At 31.3% G+C, this 16059-nt stretch overlaps 1 protein-coding gene across 2 annotated transcripts in view; it reads left to right on the top strand.

The window, feature by feature from the left end:
• LOC142320515 (alpha-tocopherol transfer protein-like) overlaps nt 1-6454 on the top strand; it is a 44171-nt gene extending 37717 nt beyond the window's left edge. The window contains exons 5-7 of one of the 2 annotated variants that reach the window (XM_075358386.1): nt 183-290; nt 1583-1730; nt 6192-6454. In XM_075358386.1, coding sequence (XP_075214501.1) covers nt 183-290; nt 1583-1730; nt 6192-6217 — 282 coding nt within the window. In that variant the 3' untranslated portion in view covers nt 6218-6454. The remainder of the gene's footprint in view (nt 1-182; nt 291-1582; nt 1731-6191) is intronic. The other variant, XM_075358387.1, reaches the window with a different exon arrangement.
• The last annotated feature ends 9605 nt before the right edge of the window (nt 6455-16059 follow it).

The raw sequence follows: 16059 nt of genomic DNA, 5'->3' as shown, positions 1-16059 counted from the left end.
CTCTGTACATTACAGAATTTTCACATGTACAAATTTTATATGTCTAATATTGAAAAAGAAAATTAACTCATGAAAACAATGTTTAGTAATCACTCCCATACAATATTTCAGTTACTTTTTTACTTACATATAATGATAAAATTTTGCAAAATCATTAAATATCACTGTTGTTTATTTTTCAGACCATTCCCCTTCATCATATTCAGTTTCACATAGTTAACTCTGGTATGTTACTTAATACTATGGTATCAATAGTCTTTCCACTTCTTTCATCTGCAACAAAAGAGTGTGTAAGTGTTATTAAGTAATTATGAAAATATAGTGATTACAATAATTTTAAATGTATTTGATGATCCAGTCAATAGATTCAATGTATGACTTACATAATTACATGGGTAATTATGTACAGAGTTTAATTTAGGACATCACAATTATTTACTGTCAGCTCATGCAATTAACACAAGGATATGTAATTTTAAGTAAACAGGTTCAACAATGAAAAAAACCTTCAACAGTGTGTGGTTCATTCATACACCAGACAATATCGACACTGTTTTAACTGCTCTCATAAGCTCACACTATTCTATTTGTTGTCATGTTGTTGTCTTTACAGTTGGATAGTTCAAATGTTTGAGGAATACTTTTGCAGGACTTACTGCACCATCCATAGAAGTTGCAGATCATCCAGGAACTCAAACCAAACCATCACATATTGCACCATCAATTCTGTAAATGAATGATTGTAAAGATAAATAAGGACAATGACTTTGTTAACAAACTATGGATGCAGACAAAGTCCATTTCTCCTAATGTATTTAATAAACAAAATTTTTATTTTTGGGCACAAGAGAATCCTACACAGCTATGTCAGCACCCACTGCATAAAGTTACCATTTATTGTGATGTGTCATTGTGTGGCATAATAGGCTCTTATTTTTTTGAAACCAAAGATGACCTCACAACAACAGTCACGTCAGATCGATATTCACATGCTGATAAACTTGTGCAAAAATTACACACTTCCACAAATTATTGACAATGCATGGTTTCTCATAAAATTTATCTTAAAAATTTTGAAAATGACCTAAAAAATATTGACCAAAACACATAATAATTTAAACCTATTTTGTGCATTTTTGTTCCACTGTAAGATTAAAAAGTATCTTTTAAGTCAAAATTCATGAATATTAGCTTTCAGTCTTTTATATGGTCTAGGATCAGCAGCTGTTAATAAAAAAATTGTGGATCCATTAATCATATTATTGTCATAGCTGTTGTACCAGGATGAATTCTGATGTATAAATTAAATTAATCCCAACTATAACAAGTAAAAGTTTCATTTGCAACAATCACTTCATTTATGTAACAGATAAATGAAGGGACCATTAGCATCTGTACTTACTGTTATAATTTTACTTTAAAATTCCTTTTTCATGGGATTTAAATTTTTTGTTTATACAATTTTAAATTAACTGAGATTTAATGTTTGCACTATTATTCATATATTGTATATTAATTACACACATTGTTGTTTTTGGAGTATGATTTATTTACATCTCATGTTATTTACTATGTTCTATAGATATTTTTTCATAAATCTAATTGGAATTCATTACACCAACATATTTCTCCAGAAGCACTGCCTGAAGAGTATGGTGGTAAATTGCCGACAACAGACTATGATAAGAATATACAATATTTTATTAAAAATAATCATTCAAGGCTCACAGGTTGGTATAAAAGTTCTTAGTATGCACAGTTTATCAGTAGTCAATGATGTTATTTACAATGACTGACATATTTTGTTTTTTGAAGGAATTAGAAGAGTTGATTTTACCTGATTTATGCTCAGCCATTAAGCTTAATACGCAACTACCTCATAGGAAACTGAGTAACCAAACTCCTTATATTAGGCCTTTCTCTTTTACCTTCTAGATCAGACTCCTTATATTAGGCCTTTCTCTTTTACCTTCTAGATCAGACTTTTCTACCAGACAATACAAAATCTATATTGGCTTTAAAATTTCAAGTATTTACAGCATAGATCTAGCACAGTTATCCTGCATTTGCTGATCATAGAATGCGCAATAAAAAGGGAGATGGTAAAAAGGGAATAATCTATCCACAAATTGAGCTCAAGGCTTTCTCCTCTGGCAGCAGAACCTATTCCTCTAACAATTCATCAGGATATAGAGTATTTTTATCCAGGATAGAAGTAGCTAATTAATTATTAACAATTTCACACTCAACAAAACATTTAATTTGCTGCATATATATATATATATATATATATATATATATATATATATACAAAAAAGCTGTTTTTTTCTTCAGAAATTACTTAAGAATACATACATTCAAACAACTCAAAATAAAAATTATCAGAATTGTTTAGCATATGCTAGTATCCAAGATATGTAAATAAATAACATACTTGTTTGATCCACTCCTACCACTTCTCCACAAGTATTTCCTAGATTTGAATTAAGATAATCAGATGGTTAGCTGCTACAATTAGATGCAATCAGATTCTCATTTATGAACCTTTTTAAGTACCGTTTGAACTTGAAGAACACACAATAAATAAATACAGATGTCATGGTATATTCTGTGTTGAGTAAATTCTTTGTTCAAAGTTACATTTGAGAGAATGAAAGCTAAGGTTTACACTTGGTAAATTTATTATATAGCTAGTATCAATGCCATAAAGTAATTTTTTTTGTAATTAAGTATCTTATTTGGAAAATAAAAAAGTTTATATTTTAGGTTTCTTTTAAATATTACTTTCTTGTAATATATATATATATATATATATATATATATATATATATATATAGAAAGAGAGAGAGAGAGCATATGAGGTCATTCAATAATTAAAGACACAAATAATTATGGATTTTAAACAGTTGAGAGTTATGGTACTTTCAGAATAGTAAATTGGTAACCCTGTGTCTGTGGTAACTTTTCATCAGCTTTTTAGTTTTATTTCCTAATGTGTATGTTGCAATGTGATGAGGGTGATGCCTATGACATGTATATGAATGGTACAGACTCAGGCTGACCATTCCTGAGATGTGTATTTAATTTTAAGTACACATTTTAACTATGCATAATTAAACCCAACCATGAATTACACTGGTATCCACTGTAAAGTATTTAAATCCATAATAAAGCAACCAAATTTTATTAGGATTTGAACCTGAGAAGTTTTGACTTCCTTTGAGCCCTGTGGACAATCAACTTTTTAAATAAAACTGATTTGTTTATAACCTCAAAATTTAATTTTATGATGGAAAGCCCTCTTGAAGTTTGCAAATTAGTTTAACAGTGTGCAGCGATCAATTTTTTGCTTTCTGAAGTTGGAAAACAGGTTAACATCTAATCTTATATTTTCAAGCAATATAAACAAAGTTATATGAACCACAGAAATTAGAACAAGCAAATAGAAAAATTTAATGACGGTCAATCTTCACTGACTGACAAGCACTGTTCTTGATGTCAAATTTATTCCAGACCTTGAAACTTGTATAAACTCTGTCATTCAAGAAGACGGATTCAAGAAGATGGATTACAAATGAGATTATAGCTGAAAAATTACAAGTAAGTGTTGGTGCAGGTCATAACCTTATTATATAGTGCATAGAACTGAAACAATTGTAACAGCAGGAAGATGATGCTTTTTTCACAGTGTTCTAACCTGTGATGAGACATGGAATAACCATTCATTATGAACCGGAATCAAAAAGACAGCATGGAATGGAAGCACACAAGTTCACAAGTCAAGAAAAATTTCAAGTCCAACATCAGCAGGAAAAATCATGATGACAATCTTTTGGAATGCAAAAGGCTAGGTTTGGACCAATTGTCATAGGTTTGATTTATTTTTTGTCAATGAACAATAAACAGCACATACTATGTGACATGCTTACCAACAAACTGAAGCAAGCACTGTTGAAAAATACGCTGGATCTCAGCACAAAGGCATCATTCTAACTTCACATTAACGTTCAGCCTCAAACAGCTCAGGTAACTCAAAAAAGCATCTGAAAATTGTATGGGGAAGTTCTACCTGACCGCTCATACAGTCCTGATTTCAACTGATCAGATTTCCACTTCTTTGGTCCACTCAAGTAGGTACCAAATGGTAAGAAGTTTAATAGAAATGATGAAATCAAAGAAAATGTGAAACAAATTTCAATGATTAAATAAACAATCTCAGTTCCAGACCAATTTGAGTGTAATTATTGAATGACCCTTGTATATATATATATATATATATTTTATTTAACTTTCTTACTGACTTATCTTTAATATAAAATTGTTGAAATGTAAGAAAGTTTAGTACTGAATAGACATGATATACTTATTTAGATGACACAATTTGTGAATTAGTCAAGTCATTATAATTCATGCTTCTGTTTCTCTTTTCTTTTATTTAATTTGTTTTGAGAACAGATAACTGTTCAGACACTGTAAATAATAATTGCATCACTATGTAAATATACATAGGGGTGTGTTGGTATCTTGTAATAAAAACTCACTTGACTATAGACATTTGTGAGGTTTTTTATACTGAATAATTTTTGTAAAAATGAGTTTACTTATAAACTTTTACTACAGTCGCTTTTCAAACAATTCATGGGTTTTTACAGTCATAAAATATCACAGAATTTTTTAAAGTTTTAACTAATGAAATATATGAGGCATATTCATAAAGGGCCGTCTGCTTATATTTAAATATTAGCGGATGACCCCAGTTTCACGCATGCAGGGCCATCTAACGACTATTTACAAAGCCACTGCAGTTGTTCTGATTGAGTAGTCATTTGCCTGCCGGTGAATGCAGATCACAATGTCCACGACGATCGTTTCTTCCGTCAATTGTGAATCAATTTTTGTGTGCAAAAAAGGATTTTCAGTTGCTGAAATTCATCGGGAATTGGGCCTAGTGTATGGACCTACAGTAATGAGTGAAGGAAAGGTTAAATAATGGTGTCGAGATTTTTTAAAAATGGCGGCACAAATGTGCATGACGAGAGTGGAGTGGCAGGCCCAATATTCAGACCGACGAAATCGTTGAACAAGTGTACCGAAAACTGCGATGTGATCGGGGATTGACGATTAGTGCTCTGGCTGATGAATTTCCGCATATTGGACGCACCTCTATCTACACGATTGTCACAGAATAGCAAGGATATCACAAATTGTGTGCAAGGTGGCTACCGAAAATGCTCACCGACCAAAACAAAGAGCCAAAAATGTGCAGTGGACGAGCGTTTTTGGACCGCTTTCAACAAGATGGAGATGATTTGTTTTCCCACAGTATTACGGGCGACGAGACGTGGATATCCTACACCAACACAGAATCGAAGTAACAATCAATGCAGTGGCGCCATTCAAATTCCTCAAAACCAAAAAAGTTTAAGTAATTCCGTACTCTAGTCGAAAAATGTAGGCTACCGTTTTTTGGAACAAAAAGTGGGGGTCATTTTGATTTTATTTCATAGAACGTGGAACAAAAATTAGAGCTGACATGTACTGCAAAACGCTCACCAAACTGAGACGTGCGATCCAAAATCGTCGACGCGGGAAACTGTCGTGCGGCGTAATCCTCCTTCACGACAACGCGCGTCCTCACACCGCTGCCTTAACCAACAAGAAGATTCAAGATTTTCGTTAGGAACTGATAAGTCCTGGCCGTGCACTTAGCAACTACTTCCTCTTCTTGCGTTTGAAAAAGTGGCTTGGTGCACAACCGTTTGAAAACGACGAGGAACTTAAGACTGCCGTTGTCAACTGGTTCAATTCCCAGGCGGCGAACTTCTGTAAAAAGGGGTTAAAGAAACTGGTGCAGCGTTACGAAAAGAGCTTAGAACTTAATGGCGATTATGTGGAAAAGTGAAATAGATATGTAGTAAACTAAAAATAAGTAAAAACGTTTTCTCATGAGTTAATTTTTTTATTAATGACCAAACGGTCCTTACTTTATGAATATGCCTCTTATAATGTATTCATTGTATTCTGCCTGTAATTAGTGTATGTAAATTTTTTGATTATATATATATAATATAAAATGGATGTATTTGTATATATATACAAATTATGTATGTATATATTTATGTATTTGTATATATATACAGATTAATGTATAATTGTACAGTATGTAAACATATATTTATTTTTTGTTTCAGAACTGTTAGGATACGGCTACCACTAAAGTAAAATAAACATGAGGCTAAGAATTCTTTGTTTTAATATTTTCATTTTTGTGTACTATTACCTAAGAATTGTGTAATTTTTATAAATATTTTGTACATATAGATGTGTAATTTTTTTATTTATTACTGTTGTCAGTGTATATAGTTTTTTATTAATACATTATTTTTCATTATATATTTGTTTTAACTTGTGTTTTGTTTGTTATGAAAAAAAAATGTATGTATTTTGTTGTAACGCAGCTTCTCTTTCTTTCTTTCTATCCTTATTTTCTTATTCCTTAATTTATGATTACGTCTATCTTCTTATTCCTGATATCACTTTACTATTAAGTGACACCAAATAAAACGTGATGAAAATTTAAATAAATTTTGTATGAGAAATCTGGTAATTCCATTTCTACCGTCCTTAATTACATGCAGCAACAGCATTATAATATTGTACAAAAGCTTGTCCTAAAAAACGATCCTCATTAAAAAAACAATCATTTAACTGTACACTTGCAAAATATCGAAGCCTAAATCAGAGCCTTTCAAAGTCAAAATAATTTTTTTTTTCAATTTATTTCATTAGTCATATTTATTACAATTTTAAAGATTGTCTGAAGTGACTATTTTCATAATATTTTCTAAATTTGAACCAGAATGATTTAAACAACGTCAGACTTTGTCTCATAAGCTATTACCAGTTGTTGGCTTCTTTTTTCATTTTGCATATTACTCAACTTTTAACATATTCCATTCTACAAAATAGTTTATTTTTTCAGATATTCTTTGCTTAGTTTCCTTGCCCAAAAATTTGGAGAACTTATGAATTTAGAAAATGAAACAAAAACATCAACTAAAGATTTTTATTAACATTAGTAGAGCCAGTTCGTATTATGTCTATAACTCATACATAATGTTGATGGTTTTAAATTTGATGTACACGTTTGAGAAGGAAATGGGGAATTTTATTACAAACTAATATTCACAGTAAATGATCATTCTACAAATAATTTTAATCTATTATCTCTTAAAACGAAAAAAATCCCAGAAAGTTGAATAGAAGCAAGGGGAAAGCAATCCAGTATGAAAACAAAATAAAAACGCTCTTTTCTGAAAGTATGAATGTAAACAGGATTGATTAATTATGACAATGATCAACGTTTGTTTGATTGTCAAACTTTGATTGAAAACTGAAAAAAAACAACATCATATCTATTTATTTTATTAATCAGAAAAATTCTAGAAAGGATTTTTGCATTTTTGGTTTTACAAATCAAAAACTTTTAATCCTTCTTGTCAATCATAGATGATGGGAAAATGTCCATTTTCTTGAACATTCACTTTTTGTTATACCAATTCACTGCTTCTTCTAAGCTGTTACATTTATAACCATAACCATTTCTAGTCAATTGTTTAATTTCTTTATAGAATTTCTTACTATAGAGTTTAGTATTTACAATTTTATCTAACGTTAATTAGTTATTGATCGGAAGGGCAAAAACCCACGTTAAAATATTTATGATTTTTCTAACATGATGCAATACTTTATTGTAAACTCCAATTCAAAAACTTTTAGCGGGAGCCGACAGCAATCATTCAGTTAGTTTATTGATACACTAACCCACCAGGTTGGTCTAGTGGTGAACGCGTCTTCCCAAATCAGCTGATTTGGAAGCCGAGAGTTCCAGCGTTCAAGTCCTAGTAAAGACAGTTATTTTTACACGGACTTGAATACTAGATCGTGGATACCGGTGTTTTTTGGTGGTTGGGTTTTCAATTAACCACACATCTCAGGAATAGTTGAACTGAGAATGTACAAGACTACACTTCATTTACACTCATACATATCCTCATTCATCCTATGGAGAATTATCTAAACGGTAGTTACCGGTGCCTAAACAGGAAAAAGAAAAGAGATATGTTCAATTGGTAAAAATAAAAAATAAATTTAAATATTCATATTTTCGAAAACGCATTGTTAGCAAGTGTCAGCTGACAAATGATTTCGCCCTGATCGCTGCGCCTTCGGTAAATTTAAACCAGACTGTAATTCTTAGGATCCAAATAAAGGGGTAATTTTTGTTTTTTATATGAATTCTAATCGGAAAAATTACTGTAAATAAAAAATGATTTTTTTTACAGACCTTTCGATGAAAATTACGTTATTATTTTCGGTCGCTTGGTAGGGGTTAAGATGAGAAATTAATTTTCTTTACGTTATAAGGTATGAAAAGTACAAAAATATATTCACAAAAAATGTAATCTCCTTATTTATGTTACCACTACAGACCGATGTCTAGGAAAATATTGATATTTTCTGTTGAATGTCGAGATACACAAAATATGTCGCTGAAAGACGGAAATATTTCCTTATACGAACCTTCGCCGTATTTTTTTTTATCTTCAGTCATCTGACTGGTTTGATGCAGTTCTCCAAGATTCCCTATCTAGTGCTAGTCGTTTCATTTCGGTATACCCCCTACATCCTACATCCCTAACAATTTGTTTCACATATTCCAAACGTGGCCTGCCTACACAATTTTTTCCTTCTACCTGTCCCTCCAATATTAAAGCAACTATTCCAGGTTGCCTTTATATACAGCCTATAACTCTGCCTCTTCTTTTAACTATATTTTCCAAATGCTTCTTTCTTTATCGACTTGTAGCAACACCTCTTCATTTGTCACTTTATCCACCCATCTGATTTTTAACATTCTCCTATAGCACCGCATTTCAATAGCTTCTAATCTTTTCTTCTCAGGTACTCCGATCGTCCAAATTTCACTTCCATATAAAGCGACACTCCAAACATACACTTTCAAAAATCTTTTCCTGACATTTAAATTAATTTTTGATGTAAACAAATTATATTTTTTACTGAAGGCTCGTTTAGCTTGTGCTATTTGGCATTTTATATCGCTCCTGCTTCTTTCATCATTAGTAATTCTACTTCCCAAATAACAAAATTCTTCTACCTCCATAATCTTTTCTCCTCCTATTTTCACATTCAGTGGTCCATCTTTGTTATTTCTACTACATTTCGTTACTTTCGTTTTGTTCTTGTTTATTTTAATGTGGTAGTTCTCTCGTAGGACTTCATCCATGCCGTTCAGTTTCTTCTAAATCCTTTTTATTCTCAGCTAGAATTACTATATCACCAGCAAATCGTAGCATCTATATCTTTTTACCTTGTATGTTACTCCAGTTCTAAATTGTTTTAAATCATTAACTGCTAGTTCCATGTAAAGATTAAAATTTACGGCGATAGGGAACATCCTTGTCGGACTCCCTTTCTTATTACGGCTTCTTTCTTATGTTCTTCAATTATTACTGTTGCTGTTTGGTTCCTGTAAATGTTAGCAATCATTCTTCTATCTCTGTATTTGAACCCTATTGTTTTTTTAAATGCTGAACATATATATATATTCACCGGTATATGTCGACAAATAAGATATAGTGGTGATCAAAATAAATAGTAATTATTAGAAAAAAAATCATGCAATACTAATCTCTAAGGTAAATATATTATGAGAAATTCTTGTAAAAAAATCTGTTGTGGACACCATATGACCTTCCTTGTGCTTATATTAAATTATATAAAGACATATTTTTTTCAAATGAAAAGTACATAATATTTATTAGGATTCTAAATTATAATTTTCAAATAATATTAAATAACCAGATATTTCACCAAATCACATTTGGAACCATACATATGACTTCCTTATACGCTTATTAAATTACGTAATTTTTTTAAAAAAGAAAAGTATATAAAATTTATTTTATCAACAACTTCTGATATTTTTTCTTTTTTTTGTTGTTATTTTTGAATTATTATTTATTGGAAATTTTTTTTTTAATCACAGGTTAATAATTATTAATAAATCAATATATATAAATTAAAAAATAAAAGAAAATAAAGTCAGATTGGAACCGATGTTCCTTTCCTTTGTAAGATCCAAATATTTCATTTATTTTATTTTTTTATAACTCTGTAACCAATGAAAATAAGTAGTACCACTTACGATATATTACTGAAAAGTTCTCAATGAGGGCTGATTAATGAGGGAAAAATTCCGAAATCCAAATGTTTTTGGATTTCGGCTTTCAAAATTTCACATTCTACAGCTAATCGATTTTGAGTTATACAAGTTACATGCATACGTACGTACAGGCGTCACCCCTAATCTAGTCAAAATGGATTCAGGGAGGGTGAAAAATGGATATTTCCGTTGAAATATGAAAACCGAAATTTTTCGCGATCACATTACTTCCTTTACTTCATACAATGAAGTAAATAAAGGAAGTTTAAATTTAAATTAAACGTACCCTTACTAATCTCGTCTAATTAATTTTAAATATAAAAATTATATATGTTATTCTCCAATATTGAAGGCGATTAAGCAAATGCCCCGCATTTATAAAAAAAATTAATAAAATTTTCACTACTATAAATTGAAAATGTCAATCAAGATAGACAGAATATGTTAACTGCAGGGATGAATGATAAGGAAACAAATAAATGATAAGGAAATAAATGAAGATGGTTTGCACTTTTTTCAGCTTTTTTTATGAAAATAGTTTTATTCAACTTCACCATCATTGCATGCTGAATGCGATGAATTTGATTAATTGCGTCCAATGTTGAAGAAAAACAAAAATATAATTTCTATATTAAACGTTAATTAGACGAGGTTAACGAGCGAAGCGTGTGTAGAGCGTTGTGTTTAGCTTAAATTTAAACTTACCTTTTTTTAACGAAGGATTATCGTAATTTATTTACCTTATAGATTAGTATAATGGGTGATTTTTTTTTCTGTAATTTCTAGTTAACGTTTACCCTCATCACAGCTTACCTGTGCTTGTCAACATGTACCGGCAAAGGTCCGAATAAGCAAATATTTAGGTTTTTCAAAACGACATATTTGGTGTGTGTCGACATTCACCGGAGAATACTGACATATATATATATATTATATATATATCTAAATTATCTCTCTCTCTCTCTCTCTCTCTATATATATATATATATATATATATATAGAGAGAGAGAGAGAGAGAGAGGTCTATGGATAATATTTTGTGGCTCAAATATCTCCAAAACTACTACACCAATTTTATTGAAATTTACATATGCTACAGTAGTGTATCTGTAGTTATGCATGTAAAAGTTTGATGAAGATTGGTTGAATAGTTCATTAGTTACTCAGAATTTAAGATCGATACATTTTTAACGGGGTAATTTCCAAGCATGGTTCGTTATGATATAAGTTAGAACATGGAAACAAAATAAAATAAAAAATTGGCTTTCAAGAGGGCTTTTTATAAAGAACTTTTTATCATTTTATTTTAATTTAACAGCAATATTCATTATCAGTTTTCAAGTTTCCTTTGATTATTCCAGGGAAATACTACATTACCCATCCGATTGATCTAATGGTGAACGCGTCTTCCCAAATCAGCTGATTTGGAAGTCGAGAGTTCCAGCGTTCATGTCCTAGTAAAGTCATTTATTTTTGCACGGATTTTAATACTAGATCGTGGATACCAGTATTCTTTAGTGGTTAGGTTTTTCAATAAACCACACATATCAGGAATGGTAAACTGAGACTGTACAAGACTACACTTCATTTATACTCATACATATCATCCTCATTCATCCTCGAAGTAATACTTGAACGGTAATTCCCGGAGGCTAAACAGAAAAAAGAAAGAATAGGGAAGTACTACAACAGTTCCTCTTTTTAACTTTGAAGTAGCATAACCACACATCTCAAGAATAGTCGATCAGAGACTTTACATGACTACACTTCATTTACATTCATACGTATCAACCTCTGAAGTAATACCTTTCGGTGATTCCGGAGGCTAAACAGAAAAAGAAAGGAAGTAAAGCATATAATAAAATACCCACTTTGAAATACTATACAATATAACTAGTAGAGATCTGATATAAATAGTTATATATTAAAATTTTTATATTAACTCACTCCATACTTTCTTTGTCAATCTAGTTGTAAAATATCTAGATTTAAATGCAGTTTTGAAATATAAGTAAATAGTTTTAAATCCTTTTTGTTTCATACATTTTTCCTGCTTTATAAAAATAAGAACCTTAAAGTTCACTTAATTTTATTTAATTTTTTTTTCTTTTTAACTCATAATAATGGTTACCGACAACGTTTGACCTATTTTACAAAATATCTCGATAATGGAATAACAGTTTTTTTTTTACACTTCTGAATCTTTTTTAGATTATATTGTTGAAACATTTTCTGATATTCTCAAAAAGTTACAAGAATATTATTTTTACAATGAACAATTTTCTAAATTAAAATTTGTACGACCTACTTGAAAATTAACTAAGAATTCGACGGTTTTTGAAAAAAGATGTAAATTTTGAGGGTTTTTTTATAATACAAAAAAAAATTTATTAGACTTTTAAAAGTAATACATAAAAGTTAGAAGATTAGAAAATCAGGTTAAGTATTAATTTTATTTATTTAAAAATACATATTCTTTATAAATACCAATATTTATATCAAAATATATTTAGAACAGAATTCAAAGTTATCAAAATGCCATATATGATAAGAAATTTTAATAAAAAGCTGACAACACAGTTGTAGGACTTTCCCGTCAGCGGCTTACACGTACAACTTAATTTAGTACGTCAGTGTTACACTAGCGCTCCTTGTGGTGTTATGGGGTATTATTGACTCAGTATACCCACTTAGCAATAGTTTAGAGATTCTTTTGGTTGTGGGAGGACAATTTTTCAAATGTTTATTTTGCAAATATTATTTATTAATGGTTAACAAATGTTCCTAAGAAAAATAAGGGGAAATTTCGAGATGCTGAAGGTGAACTTGTTCTACAACCTCACCTCCTAGACCTTTTAAGTTGAAAATTTAATAAAGGTAACCGGGACTCGGTCCTTTGTGCTTCGCCTCTAACGGGGACACCCCCGAAGGGACGACCCCGCCGGGACTCTTTTAGCATACGGGCTCGAGAGTCCCCGCACTTCATGACCATCGTCCACCCGTGCAAGTACGGGCGAACGGCAGCTCCGTACGGAGCTGTCCCTCACCCCCATGCTTCCCGATATTTCAGTTACAGTATTCCAAACACAAACCCCGTTACAGTGTCGAAGTCTACCGAACTTCGTAACATCGTTCTAACAATGGACCCCCACCTCGAGATGCCCAGTTACGGCAGTACAGTCGCGGCGTTCTCGTCCCACCGTGGGCACTGGAATAACACGTGTTTCGCCGTGTCTAACTCCCGACAGTAGGGGCAGAAGTGGTCTTTAGCTCTTCTTCGTCCACACAGGTACGAACGAAAGACCTCATGGCCGGTTAGGAATTGTGTCAACTAGAATCCCAGTTCGCCAAACTTCCTCTAGGCCCACGGCTCAATGTGAGCCGATCAAACACGATGCGTCCACCTCCCTGTCGTGGACGCATCCCACCTGGCTTCCCAATCCCTGTAAATCCTGTTAAAATCTGTTAAAATCCTGTAAATCCTGTTCTGTTGGCATCGTTCTTAAACATACCCTAATAAATTTGCGCACGAGCCGCCACCAGCTGCTGAAGTGGCGGCATCCCAGTCACCACCAGCACCGCCTCAGTCGAGACGGAAGGCGTATGTCGACGCCACCTTAAGAGCCGTACGGCGCTGTACTCCCTTCAACAATGCTCTGTTACCCCCTACCGCCATGGCTATCTTCCACACTGGCCCACCATAAAGAAAAGTTTAGTTCGCCACATGCGCGTACAGCCTCCTCTTCGACGTATATGAGGCCCTCCAACGTTCGATAATAACTTAATCAAGTTCTTGACAGCTTTCTCACTCACCAGCTAGACGCGACGAGTGAATGTCCAAATACAACAAATAAAATGCGATTTAATTTTATAATTTTTCTACACCGTTCTTTTAGTTTTGTGTTGTTTTGAAGACAGCAAACCTTTAGAAAAAATGTCAAATATTAAATTGGATTATATTAAATGGTTCGTGTAAACTGTACTTACTTGGTTCGACACTTATTTTATTTTCTTATAATAGAAAACCTGTAAAGGTTATGTTTTTTTTTCGTTTTAAATATTTTATTTATTTAAAGTTTTATATTCATTTATTTATTATATTGTTTTATCAATGAAAGCTTATGACTGTAGTATAAGAAAAATTATACAACAGTATAGTAAGAAAACTTATACACAGGTTATATCATGAAGTGATATAACAATTGGTTAAAACAACCAATTAAACTAGGGTAAAAATAAAAGAGAAATTAAGGAAAAAATAACTAATCAAATGACGAGATTGTACCCTCTCATTACCCTCGAGCTTCTATATAGATAAAAATGTAATAAATAGATTTGAAACAAAATTTGAAAACAGAATTAAAATTTTCAGGAATACCAGATTTTTAATAAGATATAAATAATATGTTTCTATTTTCACTAAATTACTAGTAGACAAATTTTAGTTTTAAAAAATATAAAAATAAAACAAATATAATACAAGGATTGATTTATTAATCATATATATATAATTATATATAATACATAAAAATTAGGATTAAAATACATTACATATAACACCGATAGATTTTTTTTTCTATCTGATAAATGTACAAAGGATTCTACAGTAAAGAAGTTTATTAGAAGAGTAAAGTCTAGACATTAAGCCCATTAAAAGTTAATTAGATGTTTTCCTAAATTTAGTATGTTGTCATAATAAGAGAACCTCAGTTTAAATTTGCAAGTAAATAATATTATGCTAATTCTACATTTTTATTACTTAATAAGAATCAATAAGAAGATTAAGAAGAATCCAAAAAGAAGAAAAGAGGTACAAGAAAATATACAGACCACAAAACAATAATTTTAATAGCTCGTGCTGCAAAAATATTGTTAAGAATCCTAAACCTCAGATAGGTAAAAATAATGGAAGAGAATGCAGGAGAGGAATAGTTTGGCTTCGGGAAAGGGGAAAGGAACCAGAGATGCCATCGGGGTACTAAGGTTGGTTGTAGAGATATATTTAACAAGAGGAAGAGGAAGTAATCTATTTCATAGGTTTAGATAAGGAATTTGAAACAGCCAAACGGGAGTAAATGATGGAGATTCTTAAACAGAAATATGTATAATGAAAAGACAGAAAGTTAGTTAAAGAATTACACATGAGACAAACAGCAGAAACGGAAGTAAATAAGAATAGGACTGACTGGGTGGATCTAGGTCGAGATGTTAGGCAAGGATGCTGTCTTTTACTGATACTGTTCACATATACATTCAAAATATCATAAGAAATATATTAGAAGAAACAGAAGAAGTGATAAATGCAGGAGGACACAAAAATAAGATGCATAAGATCTGCTGATAATATCATAATTCTAGCTTATGGCATATAAAAATTTCTACAGCCCTAGAAGAAAGAATGAAAGAGTATGGAACAAAAATAAATGTCACAAAAACTAAAGTAATAATAATAAAACTAAAGTAATAATAAGTAAAACTAAAGTAAACAGCAAATAGGATTTAATGGTAAGGACAAGTGAAAAGAGAATAGAAAAAGTAAAAAATTACAGACGTATGTGTACTATGGTGGCAGAGGACTGGAAGAAGAGCTCAGTGGAAATAAAAGGAAAGATAGTGATAATAAAGGAATTCTTCAGCAAGAAGAGGGAATTATTATACAGTAAAAACCTGGACTTAGATTTGACTGAGATTTGTATTTATATGTTTTTTTTTTCTTTAATATGAAATCAATTTTTCTATAAATATATTGATTTTTATTAAATCACTGTATGCACAAAATTAGAACTTATCTTTACTAACACTTGTAAATATTA

The sequence above is a fragment of the Lycorma delicatula genome, chromosome 2 (assembly GCF_047948215.1).
Source record: "Lycorma delicatula isolate Av1 chromosome 2, ASM4794821v1, whole genome shotgun sequence".
Taxonomy (NCBI): Eukaryota; Metazoa; Arthropoda; class Insecta; order Hemiptera; family Fulgoridae; genus Lycorma; species Lycorma delicatula.
Note: the sequence above shows the minus strand (reverse complement) of the source record. Positions and strands in the feature narration are given on the sequence as shown.